This window comes from Anser cygnoides, chromosome 4 (assembly GCF_040182565.1).
Source record: "Anser cygnoides isolate HZ-2024a breed goose chromosome 4, Taihu_goose_T2T_genome, whole genome shotgun sequence".
NCBI classification, from domain to species: domain Eukaryota; kingdom Metazoa; phylum Chordata; class Aves; order Anseriformes; family Anatidae; genus Anser; species Anser cygnoides.
Genome location: NC_089876.1, coordinates 62,923,723 through 62,941,666, shown reverse-complemented (window position 1 = coordinate 62,941,666; position 17,944 = coordinate 62,923,723). Strand labels below are relative to the sequence as shown.

The 17,944-nt window shown below is 40.8% G+C and overlaps 1 protein-coding gene across 1 annotated transcript in view; it reads right to left on the bottom strand.

The window, feature by feature from the left end:
* The window catches only part of SGCZ (sarcoglycan zeta), a 464,355-nt gene extending 452,780 nt beyond the window's left edge, over positions 1–11,575 (bottom strand). Inside the window, exon 1 of the mRNA XM_066996283.1 lies at positions 11,322–11,575. Within this exon, the coding sequence (XP_066852384.1) occupies positions 11,322–11,360 (39 nt within the window). The 5' untranslated portion in view covers positions 11,361–11,575. The remainder of the gene's footprint in view (positions 1–11,321) is intronic.
* Positions 11,576–17,944: the final 6,369 nt, after the last annotated feature.

Sequence of the window (17,944 nt, the reverse complement as noted above, 5' to 3'; positions counted from 1 at the left end):
AGGAAAAAAAAAAAAAGACAATTTTAGATCTCTTTATTTAAACCAGACGCATAATAATAATAATAATAAATTAAAAAAAAAAAAAAGAAAAAAGAAAAAGCAAAAAACACCGTCTTAACCTTCTACAGCAAGTGGACAATTTGTGTAAATGTACCAACCATTTACCTTTATGCCATGATCCTTGGGCCAAATTATGGAATAATATGGATAGTGACAATTCACAACTTATGCACACTCTGAAAAAATATTGTATGCAGAAGAAGCAGTTAACACTGTGATTTCCTAGTTCTACTTTGTGAGTGACGATCCAATTTTAGATGCTCCAGCTGCTCACCGCCCACTGCCGGCTCTTGAACAGAACTTGCTACTGCTGATTCAGCTGCACTCAAGTTTGGGCCTTGATTTAAAAGTGACCCTAAAATTAAAATTTCTAGCACCTTATCACTGCTAGAAATGTTAAGCTTAATCTGTGTGACTTGCGGTGGATCAGATAAGAGTGAGGGAAAAGCACAGAACTGTATTGCATTGACTTGGGTAAGACATGGAAGGCATCTTCATTTAGCTCATGTTGTTCCCTTGGCTTCTTCAAGTGGACTTGCATTCCTGTCATCCTCTATTCTTCCTTTCCTTTTCATGACACTGAGTTTATTTGGGGCAAGTCATGTGAAGATGTAGGAAATTTTTGCATATTAATGTTATAGAATATTTTGGCATTGTGATAAATTATTAAAATATCTGTAGTTTAAAATGTAAATGACTTCTCATGCATATACACAATCAAAGATATGATGATAGTGTCATAAAAATTGCAATTAAATTGTGATTTTAAAGAAAAAGCACAACATCATCATGGGACAAATGTAAGTCTATTTATTTTCTTGTTTTTAAGAGCGGACTTAGACTATCTTCTCCACAGATGGAAACAAGGTTAATACTTGTAATCACTAGTCTCTACTACCACTATAAGCTCTTTATTAAAGAGAGGGATATCAAACAGGTTATCTGACAATATAAGAAGCAGAACTGTACACCTGTACCACAGAAGAGGACAGGTTTTCCCTGAGATAATATTCAGTGAAAGCAAGGTGAAATGGATGCCAACCACAGATTTAGGGGAAATCCGCAGTGCCCAGGAGTGCAAGTTTCAGTCCTATACTTAGATCAGAAAGCAATAAAGAACATTGCATACTAATTTGGGAGTAATATTCCACTGCTACAGTAAGATAGTATCTTTAACACCACCCAACTCAGACTTGCCAATAGCAACATCAGTTGCTTTCATAGGTTCTCTTATTTTCTCATTTCATCACCTCCTATGCCAAAGCAAATGTCCCCAGACATGTGTTTCCTACAAATTTTCTGAGTAGTCATTTGAGTTTTCTAGTTCTTAGAGAAATAAATTTCATCCAATATTTCCTCATGTGTATTTACATATTGCACATAGCACACACACTGTGTACTGAGTGGTACTATTAACATGAAACACTGGGTTTATCCGATTTAAAAAAAAATAAAATAAATTACAAAACAGAGCACTAAATCTGTGAATAATTAAGATATCCTAGTGATGCATCACCATGAATAATAGTGCAGATAGCTGTATAACCATTTTGAATCAGTTTGCCACAAGCTCGGCACATGATCACTATGCTGTCATTTGTTATTGTACCACTCAGCCTTCCCTTTCCACTTGAAATCTTTACATTCCACTTGGCTATTTTAAAACTGCGTTGGCAAGCTATGTATGTCTGTTACAAAATAATAGCTTTGTAGTCTGATGCAGCAGCCTATGCCCAAAACTGAAATGAATTTTACTCAATATAATCTATAATTCTTGACATATCAGGTGCTAGGCTTCAGTACAGTGCTCTCCAGCACTCCCTCTTTGCTCCGTTCACCGTGCTTCAGTTTGCTGCCTACTAGATACATTCATTCATTAATCAAGGCTTAGAAAATTCTAAGTTCAATAGGACAGACAGCACTTTGGCAAAGGGTGCCTTCTGCTTTATGACTGTCAGCAGTATGATGGAGATTTTAACATGGGTAACAGAGACACTACTCACATACCCATAATTTTATTAAGCAATAGTGCAAGTGGTCTCAGTAGACTGAGTAGATCACATATTTACATGAACAGTGAATATTATCTACCTCATCTAAATTAATGCTGAATGAAATAGGGAGCTTAACTAAGTAGAGGTCTGCTCTGGGAAAATAGATCATTTTCCAATCGCATAGTCACTTGCACCTCATAATGAGTTGGGGGAGGCGTATGGAGAAAGGTATGAGATCAATTCTAAAGATAGTATCTAGCTCTCCTGAAAGCCAGATATACTTAAAAAAAAAAAAAAAAAAAAAAAGAGTGAGAGACTGTCAGTGTTAGTACTGGGGAAACAGTACATGCTAACTAACTTGTTGTTAGCCTCTGAAGAATGATATTCTTTCGCCAAATTTTTCAGGAAAATCTAATAAAATATTGATGAAATGGGTAACAATTTTCCCTGAATGAAGATTAAGTGGAAACATGAGTCTATATGACAGAGAGCTTCTGCATTCATCTCATGTCTGCCTAACTGCAGAAGTCATTGGGAAAAGGCATGTAGCATATATTTCTAAACTGGAGTCTATCTGAAATAGTAATGTCAACTTGTGAACCCTACAGGAAGTGACAGTCAGAACCAGCTTGTTGCTGCCTATTTTTGCAATCACCTATGAAGTCTGACACAGCTAGGAAGTCTTGTGGTAAGACCAAAACCTTTAGTTTTAGAAGAAGTAAAACAGAAGATAATTAATACAAATATTTACATAACAGGTACTGTATCTGAAGGCATAACAATGCACCAGCCTGTGTGCTGGTAGCTGTCTGAAACTCCAATGAAAACTGAGTTTTTGACATAGAGTATAATGTTAGTACTAAGGGTGGTGCCTTAGGTGCTCTACAAACTAGAGTAATTCAGTTGAGTGATTTCTACGGAGTACTTGCCATCTGTTGGTGATGACTCAAGCAAAACGAAGCACAGATGGATCTTAGTCCTATTTTTTACTTTTTTTTTTTGCTTGAACTCTTCTAAACTTCAGTGGTGATCAGGATGTTTTTCATCTTGGAGGAGTGTATTTTTATAGTGAGTGGCTCCTAGTTTGCAATTATTCACAGCTAATTTTCAAACTACTGAAAGCCATAAATAATGCCATGAGTTTCAGCTTGAGGACAAGTAGTCTTCTTGGAAAAACTTCCAGTCTCTGTAATGCATTCTGAAATGCACTCTGCTGTTTATTGGGGCATAGATCATTCAACTTCTTTCCTCACACATATATTACCCGGTGAATGGAATTTACGACAGTCAGCCTGCTCAGCAGGGAGACTCCTGAATTAGCCAAGACAAATTACCACTAACAAAAAAAAAGATGCGCACAGAAATTTTACATATTTCCTGAAACCGTACAGCCTTGACAGGAGTCTCTCTATTAGACTGTGATTCACATTCTTAAATGCTCTACTGATACCCAAGCAATCACTTTGAGTACAGAAAATTGGTTTTTCTTCAAAATTGAAACAAACCTCTAAGTTGTGGTACAATCACCTTTTATTGTTAAAAATATAAGTAGCTTAAGCTAATAGTAAAAACTCTTTCCCTTTAAATGGAAGATGTGGGCAGTTTACCTTGCTTGGCCATTTATCAAGTGAATGCCAAGGTCTGCTATTGTGTGCTGAACTCATCTTGTAATGAACCCATAATTTGAACACTGGATCACAGTCCTCTGGAGAAATCAACATATCTGAAAGATGAATCTCACTGCCCCTAAGCAGGACAGGTCATAAGACGCTCCTCTTCTCTCAGTCCATCTGGGACAAATAAATGTTAGTCCTTAGAGATGTGGTCGACGTGCCTAAGAAGCATTACTATGGAAGACTGAGGAACCTGCAGAGTGTCATTGCCTGGTGGATGAAGTGGGTTTTTTTGAGGACTGTTCTCCAGAATGGAGCCTCTGTTGTAGTGTGGGTACCTTTCTTGTAGCACCTCCTAAATGAAACGATGACCTTTCCTGGACTTCAAGCTCTAATAATGAGGCTGTTGATGGCTTGACTTCTTCCTAAGCTACTTACAGCCAAACGGCATTTATGTCAGATCCACAAGAAGTGCAAACAAGAAAGACGGAGTGGAGATGGGGTACCCAGCCAGGACCCCCTCCCAGGATACAGTATGCAAACTGAATGTGTGATGGTTAGGTAACATTCTGAGTTCAAATTTAATACCCTTTTCAACATAGGGCTTACTTTAAACTCAGATTCTGAGGCTCAGTTCAGCTGTCTCTCTTCTTCCTTTAACTCCTGAAATTTTAAATTACCTTTCGACTTCTGTCATCTCTGTCGATTTATGTGCAGAAACATATCAGGTTATAAAGCTGCAAAGGCCTTACTGATACTTTTTACTTTAACTTTTGACTGTTTTATGTATGTTGGTGATCTGTTAAATTAAATTCTAAGTTGAGCAAACACAAAACACTCCTCTAACACAGTTAATTTACTTGTCTTCAACTAGTTAATGGGCAGTGCTGTTCATTGAGTGCTTTGTGCACATGGACTAACTTTAACTAGAGAGAATACAATTTAGTATTACTGAATAACCTCAGATGGACAAAATGCTACCTGTAATTTCAGTGGTTTATGGCTTTTTTTTTTTTTCCTCAGCTACAAGTCCTGGCACACCAAAACATATTTTTGTAGTAATTAGTCAGATAATTTTGCTACTTTGAGTTAAATTGATTTTCCATAAAGGTTTTCCTGAATTAAAACCTATAATGATTTTAAAAAGCTGTTGTCCTATGTACCTACTGAACTGGGGTAATCGCATCGCTTGTGTTAAATACAAAGGGTGGGGCTTTTTCCCCTTTCTTGAATACAACTCAAAATTTCCTATGAAAAATTTTGAGTAGGAAAAGACCTACATAAATGAGAAGCAGAAGGATTATGAACACTGATATTACAGAGAGAAAATAACAAAAATACTTAAGTAGATCTGGTTCAACAACCTACACTTTCTACCCTGATACAGATGATAAAGCCTAAAAAGCCATATGCAGAATCCATGATGCTGTAAATATACATTTTTCTACTCAGGATTGTGGCATAAGAAGCAATGCATTTAGAATGCACACATTCAAAATCATTTGTGTATGTTTATTAAATGTATACAATTACCTTCTCACAAGCTGAAAAGGAGGTAATTTTTCACTTTACCTCTGTTCACTAATGTTCTAATTTGTCTGTTTAAGAGTTGTAGGAACAGGAAGGTAGAGCCTATAAATTCTGGACCATGCTGCCCGGATGAACTGAAGAGAGATGATAAAACAGAGAAATATGGCTAAAGGTCAGGTTTTCATGCCTGAGGCATTTTACTGCTTGTGGCACTGATTTTGAGATGTATCACTGCTGTGCTGCTGCTGATGTAACTACACTGATTTCACAAAGCACTGCTAATTTAAAATTGAAGAAAGATACTCCATCCTTATATAGCGTTTTTCAAGCAGAGCAAATATACAGAAGTTAAATCACACAACTGTCCTCAATGTATTATCTAGAGGTGTAAAAGGGAGGTATGGTCATAACAGTATTTTTTATTAAAGGTGTTGAGCGCCACAAGCTTTCTATGACTTTCTCAGTACGCCCATAAATCTGGCCTTGTGTGATGTAGTAATACTGCTAATCTGGCCTTGTGTGGCTGTAGTAACACTGCTAACAGAGAATAAAGCCTCACATTTTATACCTCTCTCTGTTGTGGCTTAGCCAACAGGCACTGAAGAAACAAAACCCAGTGCTCGCAAACAGCAAGCTCATGACATCCTTTTTCACAAAGAAGGGTTTTTTTGTAGAATGAGTTAAAATGCAATGTCTTAGAATTATCAAAGGATCTGATGGCTTAGTAGATAGATGTTCATCTTCATTTTTGAACTGCTAAGTAATTCTCACTTTTCAGTGACATTTTATACTGCTTCAGCCTAATGTACAGCAGAACTTTTGTCTTCTGTAAGCTCTTGAAATGCAGAGTATTTCAAAATAAAGACAGTGGTGTAACTTGTAAGCCACATTCTATATGTTTTTTTGTTTGTTTGTTTGGGTTTTTAAACAAAAACAGAAGAAAATGACACTGATTTCTCCATGGAGAGGCCCCTGCAACTTCCATGTCAAAGCGAGGAAAGAGTCATGTTTGCTTCTTTGTTAATCGAACTCTTATTTTTGTCCTTTGTAATGATGGATCTTTAGAGGAAGTAGAAACTACTATGTTGGACATGGATTTACAAAGTTTACATAAAGTAATGCAAGGTGAAATGATTTCACAGGAAAAGTCACCTGTGATGTTTTTGCCATAAAACTTAAAAAATAATCTTGCTCATGACCTATTCAGGAAATTGGGAAGGCAATATCCAAAAGATTAAAAGACATACCAAGAAAGCATGACTGGGACTCCCAAATACATTTTTACATTAGTGAATTAGATTATCTTTGAAAGGCTCTAGTGTAAGGCATACGTTCTTCTCAAAGTCTTAAATCCAGATCTATGGAATCAACCCACTTTGCAGCAGTATCACACACTAACCTCTTCCATTTCAGGAAGAAAAATAGTGTTGCTAAGGTTTATGTAAATCTCTCACATCTATTCTTTAAAGTACAGAACACAGTGGCAGAGAAAAACACAATATTTATCCCAAAAGCCATGGAGAACAGGAAGATAGAGTGCTTTTTTCCTTTTAACCAAGCCTTCAGATTTTGATGTATTTTCCGTTTAAAGAGTTTTGAGCATAGCACAGCTGTAATGTACAATGTCAAAAAGCTCAGCCACAGGTTAGTACAGTTTCCTAGTAGTGATAGCATGAGAATGATTTCTAAAAGTGTATACTGAGAACACTGCCATTGTCTTGACCTTTTTTCTATGTCTGCTGAACAACTATATCTTATGCATAGAATTCTCTCCAGCCTCCTGGACTTCACATCTAGTTTTCATACATATTGGGAGACTGAGAGGAAATCCTGCAATAGGAACACAGAGAAAAAGAATTTGCAAGTATATTGCTTTAAAACCACTTCAGCTTGACCTTTCATGAAGAATGGTTTAAAGACTGAATTTTCTGGTTGTGAATGCAAAGGTTAATTGTCTTTACTGAGTATTGTTGATAGGCCCCTAGTAAAAGATGATGATTTCTTGGAGGGACATAGGTAGAGAAAGGTGGGATAGAGTAGGTTTAGCATTACAAAGACAAATGCCTTAGTATCCACACAGAGATGTCGGTGTCCCAAGCATGAATAAATGAAGTAGACTATGCTAAGAATATAATGATTGTTATAGAGTACTATACTTTTCATTATGGAATGACTAACTTAAAACAGAAATATAACCACCTACCCAGGCTTATCAAAAGTCCTCCCACACCACACCAAGCACATGAGTTTCTCTGTCTCCCTCTTTAAAACAGATAAAATAAAAAAATTACAGAATTCTTCCAATTACTAATCCGTTTGATTTAAATGGTGAAGCAATTTACAACCCTGTTATGTTTAAGACCACAAAACTATTGAATAATCTCTTGTTTAAATTCTCATGGTTTTCTTGTTTGAATTTCTTTATGAAATATTTCATAAATTACATAAATTATTTATCATTGCAAAACCTCATCTGTGGCCAGTTTCATGTAGAACTTAAGTAAGCAGTTTTATTTCACCAGGAAAAATAAAACCATGAACAGGCTATGAATGTTCTCTCAAAATGAATAAAGAAATTCAGCTAATATGTTACACAATGATTCAGAAATCATGTACAGTATTTAATGTTATTTGCATATTGAAAGTGATAATTTTCAGACACTTAAACATACTATTAAAAATAACATCTTGGGAGTGTAAAGATGGTTTTCTCTATATGATAGTTTTCATTCCATCCTAAGAATCCCACTGTTATCATACATTCAACTACAAATGAACTTTCCTCCAAAAAAGTATCAGAGTGCTTTATAGATTACAGGAAATACTGTCTCCTACTAAGGCATACTGTCTCCTACTATCTAATACCACACTGAAATTGTGGTTGCAAAACAAACATAAGATAAATAGTCAAGAAATATACTAAAGGAGTTCTAAATTGAACAATGACTGGACAAACGCAAAGGACAAAATCTCTAATGACTTATTCAGCATCAAAGAAAATCACACATCAACAGTTGACCAGCAAACACAAAGGCCTCTCCACTTTCCTTGGCAAAACAAACTCAAAACAATTTCAAGAAATTAAATACAAATGCATTAAGAAAAAAAATGAATACATTAAATGCAAGTTTGTAAGTTAGTTTGTAAAAATTATACACATCTACAAACTACAAAGCTCTATAAAACACATAATATGCAGCCATACAGTTTCATGTATGTTCAAAATGTAGGCATAGGCAATCACATATACTTTAAGTGAGAGAAAGTACTTGACAACACTAGACCTAAGACAGTCCAGCTATGCAATAATTATTTAGTTTCTTTTCAATCCTCCTCCTTTAGAACAAAAGCCCTACAGGCTTGTGAATTAAAAAGTCAGAGGAAAGTTCATGTACGCATCTGAGAGAGCTGAGTCAGATCAAAAGAAAAGCAGAACAGCCCAAAAATCTCTATTACAGAAGTCTCTCTTTTCAGCACTGATCTGTTTTGTCAGGAATTTGTGCATGAACTAGTAAGGGGAAGCACACCTACCCTCATTAATAGGTGTTGCACACATGATACTTGTTCAGTTTTTCACAAAATGACCTTTCAAAATGGTCAGTCACTATACAGTATTATATATAAATTCAGAATTCATTACAATCAATGCAATAAATAACACACACATTTCAAATTGAAATTTAATACCTGATCTGAGACTTACAGAATCTTTATATATCAAATAATATATATTTCCAGTATCGATATGATATACTATCATTAGAGCCAGCACATTTGACTTGTAGTAGGAGTAGCAGGGAAGTTATCATTATTCTTTTTGATGCTTATTTGCATACATGGAGGAAACCCAGTGTCACCAAAGACACTGTCCAGCCTGTTTCCAAGATTCTGGGTAAGTTTTGCTGTGTCTCCCTGTAACCGTAGTTGACATTGATCATAGTGACCCTCTGCACAACATAATGTGGCAGAGACTGCGCTGGACACCTCAGGGACCCCAGGTACCCTGTAGCTGCATGCCACAAGTCCCTCTGGCCTGGCAAAGGGACTGCGTTGGCCTAAGGGGTAAGGAGCGGAGCTGTGAAATGACTGAAGTCATTTCAGTCCTAAGCCTAGACAGAAATTGACGAAAGCTTTTCATAACTTAGAGCGGTGCTGGCACTGCTCTTTATTGTGCCCAAGTGCCGCAGGGTCACCTGATGGGAACCGCTGTAGCTCCCAGGAGCTTTGCCCCCCTCATTTTCCTGCGGGTGGGGAAGAGGCCGGCCGGTTCGCACTGCGGGAAAACCCAAAACCTCTAGCGTGAGATGCACAGGAGCTGTGCATCACTGCTCGGCACGGAGAGCCCCGTTCGGGTGGGCAATTTCTCCTGGGCGCTCCTGGTGGCGGGCAGGGAGGCGCTGGGGTTGCTGGCCGGCCCTGTGCCACCCCCTGCTGGCCACACGCCCCCCGGCAGCTCCGGTGCAACCGTGCGGCACCTTGCTCGTGGCGGGCATCGCTCGCCAGCAGCCACGTCGCGATGCAAACGCCTGGGAGAGGCAGGAAAAGCCTTGTGCCACAGTGGCTTGCCCAAGAAAGTTGCCCAGATTCCAACATCAGCTACAGCAATGCCTCCCTTTGGAGCTCTCCTCAAAAATTAAAAATAAAAGTAAGAAGAAAAAGAAGTGCTGATGCTTAGAAGTAGTACCACTTCCCAGCTATGCTGCTTCTTCGCTCAAGGTCGCATAAGCTGTACACATTAGTCTTAATTGCAGCGCAGATGACTGCAAGATTAATGGAAGCCCCTTCCCCTGCAGCAGCCCCGCTCCCAGTGGGATGTGCCTCTGGGTCCTTAAGGACAATTCCTACAACACGTCGTGTTCCCATAGCCATATTTTCTTTGACAAGCTTTTAAAAATAACCGGCTAAAACAAAACTTTCCCCCTTAATTGGAGGACCGGGCTCCCGCCACCCCCCCCCCCCCCCCCACCACCACCAATCGCCCCCCGAATCCTGGCCCGGCTGAGCAGGGGGAGAGCACGGCACTACTCAAAGCGCTCCTTTCCCCCATTTTAGCCTCCTCTGTCCTGCGCTTGGCACATCTAATGCCAACAGCTGTCCTCCTGGTGGGCATTTTCTTAGGGGATTTACAGCAAGACTTTGGGGCTCGGGGGGCTCGGTCTGTTTGTTCATTTCTGTCCTACAGGCAGGTGATACTCGGAGATGTGCCTCGCAGAAGAAGGACGGGAGCCCGTGGCAGCACCTCGGTGCTTCCCGGAGTTTCCCTCCCCGGGCGGAGAGCCCTGCTCGGAGCCGCGGGGATGCCCGAGGGTGTCCCGAGGAGGGTCCCCGCGAGCGCTGCTCTCCTCCCTGCCCTCTTAACCCCTGTCCGGACGGACAGAGGACTTGTCCTTACTATCATGACTGCCCTCTGAGCCCCAGCTCGGGGCTGGGGGGCTGACAGCAGGTGTGGGCAGGATCTCCATCACCGCAAAGGAGCATGCTCAGCGCTCTCAGGCATGCTCTTTCCGCGGGGAGGGAGACGGAGCTGGGCCGGGCCGGGGGGGGATCCTCGCTCTGGCACCGTCCTAACGCAAAGTTTTATTGCTCCGGCGGCCCCGGAGCCGGGGGTCGACTCGGCGCCCCCTGCCCCGCACCCCACAGCCCCTTCCTGGGCACGGGGAGGCGACCGGGGCGCTGTGCTGGGGGCGGGCGGAGCTGGGGGGTTCCCCTCGCTCCCGGCGGAGGAGGAGGAGGAAGAGGAGATGCCCAGGCGATGAAGGCTTCGGAGGCAACTTCTGCGGGGAAATCCGCAGGTCCTCCACCGCCTCCACCCAGGGCGAGCTTTCTGCTTCGCCCGGCGCTGATGCAACGCCGAGAGCACCCGGGAAGCACCACCACCACCATCATCATCATCACCACCACCACCATCACGACCATCAGCAGCATTAACACTATCACGACAATGCAAACAGCCGCGGAAAGGGGGACGCCGTGCCGGGCTTCGGCAGCTGCCCTCCGGCGCTTCTCCCCCTCCTTCCCCGGCTCCGCGCCCCCCGCCCGGGGCTGCGGGAGCTCCGCGCACCGGCAGCAGAAGCGCAGGGCGGGATCCAACCCAAATCCCAAATCCTCCCGGCCGCTCGCCTACCTTGAGCTCCTCCGCGTCCAGGTTTGCGGATCTGTCCATAGAGCGCAACTGAGCGGAGCGGTGCGGGAATCGGGGAAGTTGTGCCAAAAATAATAATGATTTTTTTTTTAAAAAAATAAATAAATACAAAATAAAGGGGGGGCAGAAAGGAGGGGGGGGGTGGGTGGGAATCTAGTCTCTCAGTTTCCAGCCTAAACTCAGCCTTGTCCTCCAAACCCCGGCGGCTCCCTTCAGTCTCATTCTCCGCGATCACGCCTCCACCGGTTAAAATAAATAAATAAATAAATAAATAAATAAATAAGTAAAATAATTCACTTAAAAAAAAAAAAAACTCCCTTAAGGATTAAAGCGACAGGTGATCCTTCCCTGGTGAAAGAGCTTCGCGTCCTCTGGCAATGAAAGGAGGAGACAGCCAAAAAAAAAAATCCACTCAGTTTAAGATTATTTTTTTTCTCCTGCAATAAGCTCAGAAGCTGGCGAATCGCTGCATCCCGAGAAAAAATCCGGCTTCCCTGGACAGCATCATGCAGCAAATTTCAAGCAAATGTGTTCAAACTGAAGAGAAGAGTCTCTGATAAAAGCCGTTCTCTGTCATGCCTACTCGGGTAGCTAATTTAGCACCCTGCGAGTGCAAGACAGCGATGAACAATTTCGCTGGCGAGATAACAAAATGCCCCAAGTCCTGCATAGACTCCCAAATTGTTCTGCAGCTGAAGGTATTCTCTCAGTAATACTAATTAAAAATAATAATAATAATAATAAAGTCTGTAGGGGACGGTCTTCTTTGAAGGTTAGGCTAAAAGAGTTGGGAGGAAAACAGGAGGTGGGTCTCTTGCAGAAGAGAAGGGAGAGAGACAGAGCTTTCCCCCTTCTTTCCTGTTTTACTGTCCTTCGCCGCCAGGTGACTGCCTTCCCTCCTCCCTCTCCCTCTCTCCCTCTCTCCCTCTCTCCCTCTCTCCCTCTCTCCCTCTCTCCCTCCCTCTCTCTCTCTCTCCCTCCCTCTCTCTCTCTCTCTCTCTCTCTCTCTCTCTCTCTCTCCCCCTCTGTCCCTCTCTCTCTCCCTCCCTCCCTCCCTCCCTCCCTCCCTCCCTCCCCTCTCTCTCTCTCTCTCTCTCTCTCTCTCTCTCTCTCTCTCTCTCTCCCCGCGGCCCGCACGGGGGGGATTTCTCCGGCTCCCCCAAAGCAGCGCCTCCTCCCCCAGCCCCGGTTCTTAACGCCGGCGGCCGCCAGCGCCGCCCCGCCACGACGCCGCGGGGGGGGGGCAAGGCTCCTGCCCGCACCCCCCGGCGCCGGGATGCTCGAGCTGTCCCTGCAGCTCTCACCGCTGTAAGGAGCCTCGTGTCGAGCTCCCTGTGCATGTACACCTCTCCCTATATTACACATAGATCTCATTATTTATGGTATATATATGTTATGTATTCGGGGTCTCCACGCGTGTCTGACTTAACGAAGTGATGTGAAACTCCCTAGGCTGAGGTTTGGAGGTGTGTGGGTTTCATTCAGCTGTTGGGTATCAGTAAAGCACTGCACTTTTGGTGGAGCAGCATTTCTGATGGCTCACGGGTTAAGTCCACATCTCCCTTAGAGCATCACTTTGCTAATGTCCTTTTCCAAAGGATTCGCTGGCTTGCGGCTCTCATGGGACACCAAAAAAGTGACAAAATGAGATTTAAAAATTCAAATTGCTCCCCACAAAGATCTTGATTTTACCAAGCTCCTTTGTCATAAATCTGACTGTCACTTGCAGTTTTGGAGAACAAGGCTATGATTTTTTTTGTCTCCAGCTTTCGGTCTTTTGGGGGCTTTATTTATTGACTCCATGAATGGCAAATTCAACACTAACACTTTCTAGTACTATCACCTCCTCCTCTTAGGCATTTTTCATGCTTCTTCAGATAGAGTTAGTATTCATGATGATTTAACTGTGCTTCCAGTTTGATACAGATTTGTTTTCAGCTTCCGACACTGCAAGGTTAACAGAAGCTTAAGCCCTGGGTGATGGCCAGTGATAGCCATTTCTAAAGACTGAATATAGCCTTTGTCTTCTAGAAAACTCTACAAATGCAAGGCAGACACAGTCAAATGACATTTCTCCTCTTAGCACAAATTGTGCATGACTTACAGGTTTGTTGTGAATGCACTGTAAATATCATTATTATCATTAATCTGGAACAGCAATATGTAAAGATTAAAGGCTTGGCCTGGAGTTCCCGTTTGAGCCAACGGACTCATGTCCAAATGAAAGACTGCCAAACTGGAGGCTAAATCAAGGTACCGTGGGACCTACAGGAAAAAAAAAAAAAAAAAAAAGTATTTTTCCCTGACAAACACCCCCACCAAAACTGGCGGGACTTCTGTAAGAGACCCTGCTGAAGGAAAACTTCTCTCAGAAGGCACTTTTAAGCCTCCCCAGCTCTGTCAATATGCAATCCTGTGGACAAGAGAGGAATGCCTCAGTGTGGGACACAAACCAGGTGACATAATATGAGAGCACCTTTTTGCCCTGGCCAATGCTGTAAGGCAAACCCTGAGCCTCTCCATAATCCACACCTGGTCGCATGCAAATCAAGGAGTAGCTTCACAAAATGCAGCTTTATAAAAACAAGCAGTCTGCAGAGCTGTTACCTTGCTGCTGTTGCCCCATCACAGAGTTCCTTGGATTGGGCACTCCATAGTTTGTATTCATACGGGCACAATATACATGGGGATGTGATACATTGACAATCCTCTGCTGAGGTCAGTTGAAATTGGTCAAGAGTTTAGGGAAGAGACAAGGAAAATTGTCAGGGCAATCATATAAGCCTCATTGCCTTAGAAAACAAGGCAAAAATCGATTTTGACAGTCTCTTGAGTAATGTGTTAGAAAGTGTTTAACTCTTCATAGGTGATATGCCACATCAAGTGACTTTAAAAGTGTTTTTTTTGATGCCAAGTCAGGTGCTCCAAAGATAATTCTTACCAGACTTCTGGTTGCTTTCAATACCTATGTTTTTTTAACCTTGTGTGTAGTCAGTAAGACATTTATTTTCTCATTGCAGGACCCTCATTCAGAAGACAGGGATGACACAGATATTTATAATTATCATCCTCATTATTCATGTATGGCCCTGTGTCTTAGTGGTTGCATGCAATGTGGAATTATTTTTCTTAGAGAGGGCCTTCTGTTTCATTCAGCACTGTTAACAATTGTATTCTGCATAAGTGTCAACACAAAATTTTACTGTAAGGGTAAATATTATCATTAGCATTAATACAAGGGAGAATTGAAACAAAGCCAAGAGGCTAGATCCAAAGAGAAACCAGCAAATCTTTAAGCAAATCAGAGTCTGAACTCTGAAAATGTGCCCTGAGCCTGGTGCTTGTAAATGAATGTCTGGGAATGAAGAACACGAAGCAAGCAGCAATCTGCAAAGTCACCAAGCAGTAGTTTTGACTTTAGGCCCCATGTCCAGCAGGTCACTATGTGCTGGACCAGTGAAAGAATTCTGTTCTTATGTACAAGTCGGCTTTATTCATGTATTCATCGTCTTCATTCATCTGCAGCTTCCAACTTTTGTTTTCTAGCCAATAAACAACTACGCAAAAATCTTTTGTTGCCAAGTCCTGTCTTTCATGTGCCCTAGTCTTCCTATGTCAGACGTTCCCGGTAAGTATAATGTGTCAGGATATAATTAAGGATTGTATAAGATAAGAATCCTGGAAGAATAAGCATCATAAAAACTGTGTATTCAACCCTGCAGTACTTGTGTTAGATTAATGTAAAGTTTGGTTATTTTTTGGTATTTAGTCTTCTGGTTTTCCTTTCCCTTTTATTACGGTTATAAATACTTGCTTTCTGCAGATTCTTGTTGTACGTTTTTGTCACGTGGAAGTACAAGAGCATGACAGAAAACATAGGCAGGACTTTGCGATGGTAGCCCAGGCCAGAGCTCAGTTTTACCAAATCGGGAAAAGTTGCCTCCTGGGCTTCCGAAAATTAAATTCTGCAGTCATTCAAGACTGCATGCAAACAGCAGGGGAGCATATTTTCCTAAATAAAGTCTGCAAAAATGTTTTTATAATCACAAGGTATTAGCAAGCTAATGTAGGGATTGTGGCCAACTCCCCCTGTGATCCACAGAAACAGCAGGGAAGAACATTTCAAATCTGTGCTGTGAGAAGGTACAGCTTTTCAGCAACAAATTGCACTTCTTAAACAGGCACACTACTTCCAGTACTAGATCACTATAATGATTTCTTTATCTTTCCAGAGTTGTAGAGACAGGTGTATGTCCCAAACAACGGGCACAGAGAACTTTGTCCTCTCATCAACACGTCTCTCATCTTTGGAAGAAACTTTTTCTTGGATTGAGGAGATTCCAAGACAAGGTTGCCCAGAAGAGCTTCTTGGGTGGGTTTGTCTTCTCTAGTCATAAATACTTTATTGGGTTGCTCTAGACTCTTGGTATAGTCCGTGCAGGAAGATAAAAATTTCCACAGGGTGACTTATTTCTTATAGGTGTGAATCGTCTCTGGAAGTCTCTGGAAGTGACTGTACAGGGAGTACCTGAAGTTAGATGGTTGAATCTAGAACCACATGCTCAGTAACTTAATACAAATATTACCTGAACTCAAGCCAGAGTTGCACATATGCATCTGAAAAAACATGTCAATCATAACGAAATAATTGAAAATGATGGAATCTTTCATAATGAAACCACAGGCATTACATTTGATACATTTCATAAGTATTTTCCATTCCTAAGCAAACAAAAGCACCACAGATCCAATATTTAGAGATAGGGATACAGGCTTCAGCATCAAAGATGAGCATAATTGAGTACTAACGTAGTTAAACAGAATGACAACATTTTTCCCAAGGGAAACCCATATTCTTGAAAATATTTTTATACTGCTCCACAAGGTGCATTAAAAAAAATAATAGTGGATGTCAAGCTAACATAGGTAGATGTAAGTTATATTATAATTTTCTCTTACTAAGAATATTCTGAGAAACATAAAACTGGACATTTGGGCTGAAATCAATAAAATGCCAGTCCATCTTCCATGCTCCAGAACCCATTACAGGCCAGACAGAATAATTTTCATTGGCCTAGCAAAGGCTTCTAAGTTGCAAAGGGGCCCACAAACCTGTGTTTTGCCCCAGGGCTTATGAGAGCTGTAAGTAAGGAAGAACCAAAAATTATAATAAGAAAAACAGAGCAGAGAGAAAATAAATGCAATGTTTCCCATGAGCTGTTATGTTTAACTTTACCACAAGCAAATAAATGTATCGGAAAAGGAAATGGCTAAGACTTATCCCAATCATTTTTCTACAGACTTCATAAGTACTTTTATATTGAACAAAAGCATGGCATATTTAAATATATGTTGTGATCGATGCTCTCGGTTTGCATTTACTTGGAATTATTATGATCATGAATACAAATTAATGTAGTTGCAGCACTATATTCTCTGATGGTCTGTTAACTTGTGGTCACTTTTTTTTTTTTTCTAGGCTACCCTTCCATGTTATCCTAGAAAACTTTGAAGTGAAATCTGAAGGCAAATAGGAAAGCTGAAGAAATAAGAACAATATTTATACCGATATGTTAATAATAAAAGCTTAAGAGATTAAGCAGTTCTTGGAAAGCTCATGTGCTGACTTCCCAAAGCTTTTGGGCTTGCCTTTCTCATCAGTCCATCCACCTTGAATAACTCTTCCTCTTCTCTGTCTCTGCTCTTTCTTTCTCATTTTCCAAAGTTTCCATCACTAACTACTTGGCAAATGGTTGCATGTGAAGATGCCAGTATAAGGCCTATTTGAAAGCTAATAGAGGGGAAGTACTTTCTAATACAACAATTTTAAATTGTGTTCACTCTTAGGATTTGAGATTCAAATACAGCCCATCAAGCTTATAGTTCCCTGATGTGTTGGAAATGGTATAATAGTAGTACATTGTTGGGAAAAATCATGATAATGCCTGGTTTGCCAATTAAAGTAACACACAGTAAGCAATTTGTTATTCAGAGAAAATGCAAGCTGACGACAAAAAGGGTGTTTTTTATTTTTTTTATATTTTTTTAATAAGAGCAAAAATAAAGCAGTATTTTTCATTAAAATATGCATTTTCTACCAAATTGCTCCAAGAGATCAAATTTATGTATAGAATAGTCTGCCTAAGAGAGGACATAGTTTGGAATACTGCTTTTGCTCTGCCAATGACCCGCTCTGTGACATTCTACAATTCAGTAACGCACTTCCCTTACTACTGCACAGCTCTAAAGTGGAGGAAATTATACTTAACTGAGTAAATTTATGAATAAAAGAGTCTGAGTTGCAAAGTATTGTTATATAGTAATCCCATTTACAGCCTACCAGCTTGGGTACTCAAAAAGAAACACTGTTCACAATTTCATCTAAACAAAATACAGTAATTTTATAACTCAAAGAATTGAGGGTATTTTAATAAATATCTTTCCCCTCTTTAATGCATATAGGCTCCTGAACAACTACGCTTCCCAGCAATACTATTTACTGATCTCTAGCAAGTAAAGTGCATTTTAATGAGTAAATATGCAAATAGATAATTAGGTTGAAAAATCTTTAAACCCGTAGCTATAATTAAAATAAATGTTATGAT